Genomic DNA, 9,834 nt, shown 5'->3' with positions numbered 1-9,834 from the left:
CTGTCCCATCAAACACTCCCAGGGCAGGTACAGCACGGGTTAAATACAGAGTAAAGCTCCCTCTACACTGTCCCATCAAACACTCCCAGGGCAGGTACAGCACGGGTTAGATGCAGAGTAAAGCTCCCTCTACACTGTCCCATCAAACACTCCCAGGGCAGGTACAGCACGGGTTAGATACAGAGTAAAGCTCCCTCTACACTGTCCCATCAAACACTCCCAGGGCAGGTACAGCACGGGTTAGATACAGAGTAAAGCTCCCTCTACACTGTCCCGTCAAACACTCCCAGGGCAGGTACAGCACGGGTTATATACAGAGTAAAGCTCCCTCTACACTGTCCCATCAAACACTCTCAGGGCAGGTACAGCACGGGTTAGATACAGAGTAAAGCTCCCTCTACACTGTCCCATCAATCACTCCCAGGGCAGGTACAGCACGGGGTTAGATACAGAGTAAAGCTCCCTCTGCACTGTCCCATCAAACACTCTCAGGGCAGGTACAGCACGGGTTAGATACAGAGTAAAGCTCCCTCTACACTGTCCCATCAAACACTCCCAGGGCAGGTACAGCACGGGTTAGATACAGAGTAAAGCTCCCTCTACACTGTCCCGTCAAACACTCCCAGGGCAGGTACAGCACGGGTTAGATACAGAGTAAAGCTCCCTCTACACTGTCCCATCAAACACTCCCAGGGCAGGTACAGCACGGGTTAGATACAGAGTAAAGCTCCCTCTACACTGACCCATCAAACACTCCCAGGGCAGGTACAGCACGGGTTAGATAGAGAGTAAAGCTCCCTCTACACTGTCCCACCAAACACTCCCAGGACAGGTACAGCACGGCTTAGATACAGAGTAAAGTTCCCTCTACACTGTCCCATCAAACACTCCCAGGGCAGGTACAGCATGGGTTAGATACAGAGTAAAGCTCCCTCTGCACTGTCCCATCAAACACTCCCAGGGCAGGGACAGCTCGGGTTAGATACAGAGTAAAGCTCCCTCTACACTGTCCCATCAAACACTCCCAGGGCAGGTACAGCACGGGTCAGATACAGAGTAAAGCTCCCTCTACACTGTCCCATCAAACACTCCCAGGGCAGGTACAGCACGGGTTAGATACAGAGTAAAGCTCCCTCTACACTGTCCCGTCAAACACTCCCAGGGCAGGTACAGCACGGGTTATATACAGAGTAAAGCTCCCTCTACACTGTCCCATCAAACACTCTCAGGGCAGGTGCAGCACGGGTTAGATACAGAGTAAAGCTCCCTCTACACTGTCCCATCAATCACTCCCAGGGCAGGTACAGCACGGGGTTAGATACAGAGTAAAGCTCCCTCTACACTGTCCCATCAAACACTCTCAGGGCAGGTACAGCACGGGTTAGATACAGAGTAAAGCTCCCTCTACACTGTCCCATCAAACACTCCCAGGGCAGGTACAGCACGGGTTAGATACAGAGTAAAGCTCCCTCTACACTGTCCCATCAAACACTCCCGGGGCACGTACAGCACGGGTTAGATACAGAGTAAAGCTCCCTCTACACTGTCCCATCAAACACTCCCAGGGCGCAGGTACAGCACGGGTTAGATGGAGAGTAAAGCTCCCTCTACACTGTCCCACCAAACACTCCCAGGACAGGTACAGCACGGGTTAGATACAGAGTAAAGCTCCCTCTACACTGTCCCATCAAACACTCCCAGGGCAGGTACAGCACGGGTTAGATACAGAGTAAAGCTCCCTCTACACTGTCCCATCAAACACTCCCAGGGCAGGTACAGCATGGGTTAGATACAGAGTAAAGCTCCCTCTACACTGTCCCATCAAACACTCCGAGGGCAGGTACAGCATGGGTTAGATACAGAGTAAAGTTCCCTCTACACTGTCCCATCAAACACTCCCAGGGCAGGTACAGCTCGGGTTAGATACAGAGTAAAGCTCCCTCTACACTGTCCCATCAAACACTCCCAGGGCAGGTACAGCACGGGTTAGATACAGAGTAAAGCTCCCTCTACACTGTCCCATCAAACACTCCCAGGGCAGGTACAGCACGGGTTAGATACAGAGTAAATCTCCCTGTACACTGTCCCGTCAAACACTCCCAGGGCAGGTACAGCACGGGTTAGATACAGAGTAAAGCTCCCTCTACACTGTCCCATCAAACACTCCCAGGGCAGGTACAGCAGGGGTTAGATACAGAGTAAAGCTCCCTCTACACTGTCCCCATCAAACACTCCCAGGGCAGGTACAGCACGGGTTAGATACAGGGTAAAGCTCCCTCTACACTGTCCCATCAAACACTCCCAGGGCAGGTACAGCATGGGTTAGATACAGAGTAAAGCTCCCTCTACACTGTCCCATCAAACACCCCCAGGGCAGGTACAGCACGGGTTAGATACAGAGTAAACCTCCCTCTACACTGTCCCATCAAACACTCCCAGGGCAGGTACAGCACGGGTTATATACAGAGTAAAGCTCCCTCTACACTGTCCCATCAAACACTCTCAGGGCAGGTACGGCACGGGTTAGATACAGAGTAAAGCTCCCTCTACACTGTCCCATCAATCACTCCCAGGGCAGGTACAGCACGGGGTTAGATACAGAGTAAAGCTCCCTCTACACTGTCCCATCAAACACTCCCAGGACAGGTACAGCACGGGTTAGATACAGAGTAAAGCTCCCTCTACACTGTCCCATCAAACACTCCCAGGGCAGGTACAGCACGGGTTAGATACAGAGTAAAGCTCCCTCTACACTGTCCCATCAAACACTCCCAGGGCAGGTACAGCATGGGTTAGATACAGAGTAAAGCTCCCTCTACACTGTCCCATCAAACACTCCCAGGGCAGGTACAGCATGGGTTAGATAGAGAGTAAAGCTCCCTCGACACTGTCCCATCAAACACTCCCACGGCAGGTACAGCACGGGTTAGATACAGAGTAAAGCTCCCTCGACACTGTCCCATCAAACACTCCCACGGCAGGTACAGCACGGGTTAGATACACAGTAAAGCTCCCTCTACACTGTCCCATCAAACACTCCCAGGGCAGGTACAGCATGGGTTCGATACAGAGTAAAGCTCCCTCTACACTGTCCCATTAAACACTCCCAGGGCAGGTACAGCACAGGGTTAGATACAGAGTAAAGCTCCCTCTACACTGTCCCATCAAACACTCTCAGGGCAGGTACAGCACGGGGTTAGATACAGAGTAAAGCTCCCTCTGCACTGTCCCATCAAACACTCCCAGGGCAGGTACAGCATGGGTTAGATACAGAGTAAAGCTCCGTCTACACTGTCCCATCAAACACTCTCAGGGCAGCTACAGCATGGGTTAGATACAGAGTAAAGCTCCCTCTACACTGTCCCATCAAACACTCCCAGGGCAGGTACAGCACGGGTTAGATACAGAGTAAAGCTCCCTCTACACTGTCCCATCAAACACTCCCAGGGCAGGTACAGCACGGGTTAGATACAGAGTAAAGCTCCCTCTACACTGTCCCAAACACTCCCAGGGCAGGTACAGCATGGGTTAGATACAGAGTAAAGCTCCCTCTGCACTGTCCCGTCAAACACTCCCAGGGCAGGTACAGCACGGGTTAGATACACTGTAGAGCTCCCTCTACACTGTCCCATCAAACACTCCCAGGGCAGGTACAGCACGCGTTAGATACAGAGTAAAGCTCCCTCTGCACTGTCCCATCAAACACTCCCAGGGCAGGTGCAGCACGGGGTTAGATACAGAGTAAAGCTCCCTCTACACTGTCCCATCAAACACTCCCAGGGCAGGAACAGCACGGGTTAGATGCAGAGTATAGCTCCCTCTACACTGTCCCCATCAAACACTCCCAGGGCAGGTGCAGCACGGGTTAGATGCAGAGTAAAGCTCCCTCTACACTGTCCCATCAAACACTCCCAGGGCAGGTACAGCACGGGTTAGATACAGAGTAAAGCTCCCTCTACACTGTCCCATCCAACACTCCCAGGGCAGGTACAGCACGGGTTAGATACAGAGTAAAGCTCCCTCTACACTGTCCCATCAAACAATCCCAGGGCAGGTACAGCACGGGGTTAGATACAGAGTAAAGCTCCCTCTACACTGTCCCATCAAACAGTCCCAGGGCAGGTACAGCACGGGTTAGATAGAGAGTAAAGGTCCCTCTACACTGTCCCATCAAACACTCCCAGGACAGGTACAGCACGGGTTAGATACAGAGTAAAGCTCCCTCTACACTGTCCCATCAAACACTCCCAGGGCAGGTACAGCACGGGTTAGATACAGAGTAAAGCTCCCTCTACACTGTCCCATCAAACACTCCCAGGGCAGGTACAGCATGGGTTAGATACAGAGTAAAGCTCCCTCTACACTGTCCCATCAAACACTCCCAGGGCAGGTACAGCACGGGTTAGATACAGAGTAAAGCTCCCTCTACACTGTCCCATCAAACACTCCCAGGGCAGGTACAGCACGGGTTAGATGCAGAGTAAAGCTCCCTCTACACTGTCCCCATCAAACACTCCCAGGGCAGGTGCAGCATGGGTTAGATGCAGAGTAAAGCTCCCTCTACACTGTCCCCATCAAACACTCCCAGGGCAGGTACCGCACGGGTTAGATACAGAGTAAAGCTCCCGCTACACTGTCCCATCTGACACTCCCGGGGCAGGTACAGCACGGGTTAGATACAGAGTAAAGCTCCCTCTACACTTTCCCATCAAACACTCCCAGGGCAGGTACAGCACGGGTTAGATACAGAGTAAAGCTCCCCCTACACTGTCCCATCAAACACTCCCAGGGCAGGTACAGCACGGGTTCGATACAGAGTAAAGCTCCCTCTACACTGTCCCATCCAACACTCCCAGGGCAGGTACAGCACGGGTTAGATAGAGAGTAAAGCTCCCTCTACACTGTCCCATCAAACACTCCCAGGGCAGGTACAGCACGGGTTAGATACAGAGTAAAGCTCCCTCTACACTGTCCCATCAAACACTCCCAGGGCAGGTACAGCACGGGTTAGATACAGAGTAAAGCTCCCTCTACACTATCCAATCAAACAATCCCAGGGCAGGTACAGCACGGGTTAGATACAGAGTGTATCTGTGAGTAGTGCTGTGGATGTGGTGCTGATTTAGGAGCAGGTTTGTTGTGTGGGCATTAAGCCGGGAGCAATCAGGTATTTTTGGGCTATTTCTTTGGATTGTAGTTCTTGGGATTTGTCAGGCTTCCTACCTTTTCAATCAGGTCCAAACACTCGGCATTATCCATCCAATCAATCGCTTCCCAGCTCATTCCTTCTCTGCAGAGATAAAGAGAATGAGTGAGAGTCGCTGGGTGTGAGTCGGTGAGTGTGAGATGCTGAGTGTGAGTCGGTGGGTCGCTGGGTGTGAGTCAGTGGGTGTACAGACTTAGTGAACATAGCCTGGCCATCGAAAAAGGCAGACACAGGCAGACCAGGCTGACAAGAGAGGACAGGATATGCTCTCACTGCAGTCAGGGAGTGGTGGAGACAGAGATGCACTTCCTCACAGCTTGTGGAAAATATCAGGGCATCACGGAGAATTTCTACCAAAAATTCACACAAAATGCCCTGAATTCAGAAATTTGAATGACGACCAAAAACTCCCATACCTACTGGGGGAACAGAGATATTGTGTAACCTTAGCGGCACACTATGTTACAGCTTGCCATAAACAGAGGGACAACCACTAAATCTAAGAAAAGAGTATATACAAATTATACGAATGTATATTTATACACTCAGGGATATATCTGTTTATACACTGTATGGATAGATCTGCGTTTATGTGTTCAACCATAAATGTTTTTCGATGCTTTGGCAACATAAGATGTACCTTGTCATGCCAATAAAGCGATTTGAATTGAATTTAATTGAATTGAGTCAGTGAGTGTGAGTCGCTGGGTGTGAGTCGCTGGGTGTGAGTCGCTGAGTGTGAGTCGCTGGGTGTGAGTCGCTGGGTGTGAGTCACGGGGGTGAGTCGGTGAGTGTGAGTCGCTGGGTGTGAGTCGGTGAGTGTGAGCCGCTGGGTGTGAGTCGGTGGGTGTGAGTCGGTGGGTGTGAGTCGGTGGGTCGCTAGGTGTGAGTCGGTGGGTGTGAGTCGGTGGGTGTGAGTCGGTGGGTGTGAGACGCTGAGTGTGAGTCGGTGGGTGTGAGTCGGTGGGTGTGAGTCGGTGGGTGTGAGTCGGTGGGTGTGAGTCGGTGGGTGTGAGTCGCTGAGTGTGAGTCGGTGGGTGTGAGTCGCTGAGTGTGAGTCGCTGAGTGTGAGTCGCTGGTTTTGTGTCGGTGGGTGTGAGTCGCTGGGTGTGATTCGGTGAGTGTGAGTCGCTGAGTGTGAGGCGGTGAGTGTGAGTCGCTGGGGGTGAGGCGGTGAGTGTGAGTCGCTGGGGGTGAGTCGGTGGGTGTGAGTCGGTGGGTGTGAGTCAGCAGGTGTGAGTCGCTGGGTGTGAGTCGGCGAGTGTGAGTCGGCGAGTGTGAGTCGCTGGGTGTGAGTCGGTGATTGTGAGTCGGTGGGTGTGAGTCGCTGGGTGTGAGTCGCTGGGTGTGAGTCGCTGGGTGTGAGTCGGTGGGGGTGAGTCGGTGAGTGTGAGTCGCTGGGTGTGAGTCGGTGGGTGTGAGTCGCTGGGTGTGAGTCGGTGAGTGAGAGTCGCTGGGTGTGAGTCGCTGGGTGTGAGTCGCTGTGTGTGAGTCGATGGGTGTGAGTCGCTGAGTGTGAATCGGTGGGTGTGAGTCAGTGAGTGTGAGTCGATGGGTGTGAGTCACTGAGTGTGAGTCGCTGAGTGTGAGTCGCTGAGTGTGAGTCGCTGAGTGTGAGTCAGTGAGTATGAGTCGGTGAGTGTGAGTCGGTGCGTGTGAGTCGCTGAGTGCGAGTTGCTGAGTGTGAGTCAGTGAGTGTGAGTCGCTGGGTGTGAGTCGCTGAGTGTGAGTCGGTGAGTGTGAGTCGGTGAGTGTGAGTCGGTGCGTGTGAGTCGCTGAGTGTGAGTCGCTGGGTGTGAGTCAGTGAGTGTGAGTCGCTGAGTGTGAGTCGCTGCGTGTGAGTCGCTGGGTGTGAGTCGCTGGGTGTGAGTCGCTGGGTGTGAGTCGCTGGGTGTGAGTCAGTGAGTGTGAGTAGCTGGGTGTGAGTCGCTGAGTGTGAGTCGCTGGGTGTGAGTCGCTGGGTGTGAGTCGCTGGGTGTGAGTCGGTGAGTGTGAGTCGCTGAGTGTGAGTCGCTGGGTGTGAGTCGCTGAGTGTGAGTCGCTGAGTGTGAGTCGGTGGGTGTGAGTCGCTGAGTGTGAGTCGCTGAGTGTGAGTCGGTGGGTGTGAGTCGCTGAGTGTGAGTCGCTGGGTGTGAGTCGCTGAGTGTGAGTCGCTGGGTGTGAGTCGCTGGGTGTGAGTCGCTGAGTGTGAGTCGCTGAGTGTGAGTCGGTGGGTGTGAGTCGGTGGGTGTGAGTCGCTGAGTGTGAGTCGCTGAGTGTGAGTCGGTGGGTGTGAGTCAGTGGGTGTGAGTCGGTGAGTGTGAGACGCTGAGTGTGAGTCGCTGAGTGTGAGTCGGTGGGTGTGAGTTGCTGAGTGTGAGTCGGTGGGTGTGAGTTGCTGAGTGTGAGCCGCTGAGTGTGAGTCGGTGGGTGTGAGTCGCTGAGTGTGAGTCGGTGGGTGTGAGTCGCTGGGTGTGAGTCGGTGGTTGTGAGTTGCTGGGTGTGAGTTGGTGAGTGTGAGTCGCTGGGGGTGAGTCGGTGGGTGTGAGTCGGCGAGTGTGAGTTACTGGGAGTGAGTCGCTGGGTGTGAGTCGGTGTTTGTGAGTCGCTGGGTGTGAGTCGGTGGGGGTGAGTCGGTGAGTGTGAGTCGCTGGGTGTGAGTCGGTGGGTGTGAGTCGGTGTTTGTGAGTTACTGGGAGTGAGTCGCTGGGTGTGAGTCGGTGTTTGTGAGTCGCTGGGTGTGAGTCGGTGAGTGTGAGTCGGTGGGTGTGAGTCGGCGAGTGTGAGTTACTGGGAGTGAGTCGCTGGGTGTGAGTCGGTGTTTGTGAGTCGCTGGGTGTGAGTCGGTGGGGGTGAGTCGGTGAGTGTGAGTCGCTGGGTGTGAGTCGGTGGGTGTGAGTCGTTGAGTGTGGGGAGTGCCACTTTCCCCGGGGGGGCCAGGGGTGGTGTCAGTGTTTGAGATCGGGGGTGGGGTCAGGGTGTCGGGGGGTCAGTGGTTCGGTGGGGGTGAGAGAATTGGGAGTGGGGTCGGAGTGGGTTTGTGGGTCGGGAGGGGTCCAGATTAGAGTTGGGGTGGGGTCGGGGCATTGGTGAGCGTGGTTGGGGGGTTGGTGGTCAGTTGGGGTCTGGAGCGGGGTCGGGGGTGGGGGGTCGGCGTGTTGGTCTGTGTGGTCTCACCTGTTGTACTCCAGCTGTTCCAGAGAGAAGATGTGCTTGTTGAAATATTCCTGCAATTTCTCGTTAGCAAAGTTGATGCTGAATTGTTCGAACCGGTTAATCTGTGGAGAGACGGACAGTGTCAGCCTCCCACTCCTCGACCCCTCACCTCCGCTCCTCGACCCCTCACCCCCGCTCCTCGACCCCTCACCCCCGCTCCTCGACCCCTCACCCCCGCTCCTCGACCCCTCACCCCCGCTCCTCGACCCCTCACCCCCGCTCCTCGACCCCTCACCCCCGCTCCTCGACCCCTCACCCCCGCTCCTCGACCCCTCACCCCCGCTCCTCGACCCCTCACCCCCGCTCCTCGACCCCTCACCCCCGCTCCTCGACCCCTCACCCCCGCTCCTCGACCCCTCACCCCCGCTCCTCGACCCCTCACCCCCGCTCCTCGACCCCTCATCCCCACTTCTTGGCCCCCTCAATCCTGCGCCTCGACCCCTCAATCCTGCGCCTCGACCCCTCACCCCGCTCCTCGACCCCTCACCCCACTCCTCGACACCTCACCCCCACTCCTCGACCCCTCACCCCCGCTCCTCGACCCCTCACCCCCGCTCCTCGACCCCTCATCCCCACTCCTCGACCCCTCAATCCTGCGCCTCGACCCCACACCCCTGCTCCTCGACCCCTCACCCCCGCTCCTCCACCCCTCTCTCCCACTCGCGACACCTCAACCCTGCTCCTCCACCACTCACCCCGCTTCTCCACCCCTCAGCCCTTGCCCTCAACCCCTCATCCCCGCTCTTCGACCCTCTCTCCCACTCCTCAACCCCTCACCCCCGCTCTTCGACCCTCCCTCCCACTCCTCCACCCCTCTCTCCCACTCCTCCACCCCTCACCCCCACTCCGCGACCCCTCACCCCCACTCCGCGACCCTTCACCCCTCAGCTTTGGCTGCACAGGAGGCCATGGGGACAGCTCCCTATCTCTCCTCAGTTACCAGCTGAACTCTTGACCCACCTCGAAGTTCTCAAAGCCAAAGATGTCGAGGATGCCGATGGATTTGAAGCTGTCCTTCCCTCTGATCTTTGTGTTGATTTTCCTGATGATCCACGAGAAACACTGGGAATAGAGTGCCATGGATATGGAATCCCGGGAATCTGCAGCCTGAAACGCAGGGAGAGGAGCGTCAGTGACCCCTCGCAGAGCGAGGCGGGGTGGGGGACAGAAAGCAGGCACATCCCCAGAGTCCGGGGGTACAGCTCCGTACCCCAGAGTCCGGGGCCGAGGGGTACAGCTCCGTACCCCAGAGTCCGGGGCCCGGGGGATACAGCTCCGTACCCCAGAGTCCAGGGCCCGAGGGGTACAGCTCCGTACCCCAGAGTCCGGGGCCGAGGGGTACAGCTCCGTACCCTAGAGTCCGGGGCCCGAGGGGTACAGCTCCGTACCCCAGAGTCCAGGGCCCGAGGGGTACAGCTCCGTACCCCAGAGTC

General features: G+C 55.8%; 1 protein-coding gene across 1 annotated transcript in view; it reads right to left on the bottom strand.

The window, feature by feature from the left end:
* The window catches only part of LOC147120752 (beta-galactosidase-like), a 36,374-nt gene extending 26,841 nt beyond the window's left edge, over positions 1–9,533 (bottom strand). Inside the window, exons 1-3 of the mRNA XM_085984252.1 lie at positions 9,362–9,533; positions 8,363–8,463; positions 5,224–5,290 (exon numbers count right to left, since the gene is read on the bottom strand). Coding sequence (XP_085840378.1) covers positions 5,224–5,290; positions 8,363–8,463; positions 9,362–9,481 — 288 coding nt within the window. The 5' untranslated portion in view covers positions 9,482–9,533. The remainder of the gene's footprint in view (positions 1–5,223; positions 5,291–8,362; positions 8,464–9,361) is intronic.
* Between the last annotated feature and the right edge of the window lie 301 nt (positions 9,534–9,834).

Source organism: Somniosus microcephalus, chromosome 4 (genome assembly GCF_052327205.1).
Source record: "Somniosus microcephalus isolate GS21.2 chromosome 4, FLI_Smic_1.0, whole genome shotgun sequence".
Classification (NCBI taxonomy): Eukaryota; Metazoa; Chordata; class Chondrichthyes; order Squaliformes; family Somniosidae; genus Somniosus; species Somniosus microcephalus.
This window is presented reverse-complemented; position numbering and strand designations above follow the sequence as displayed.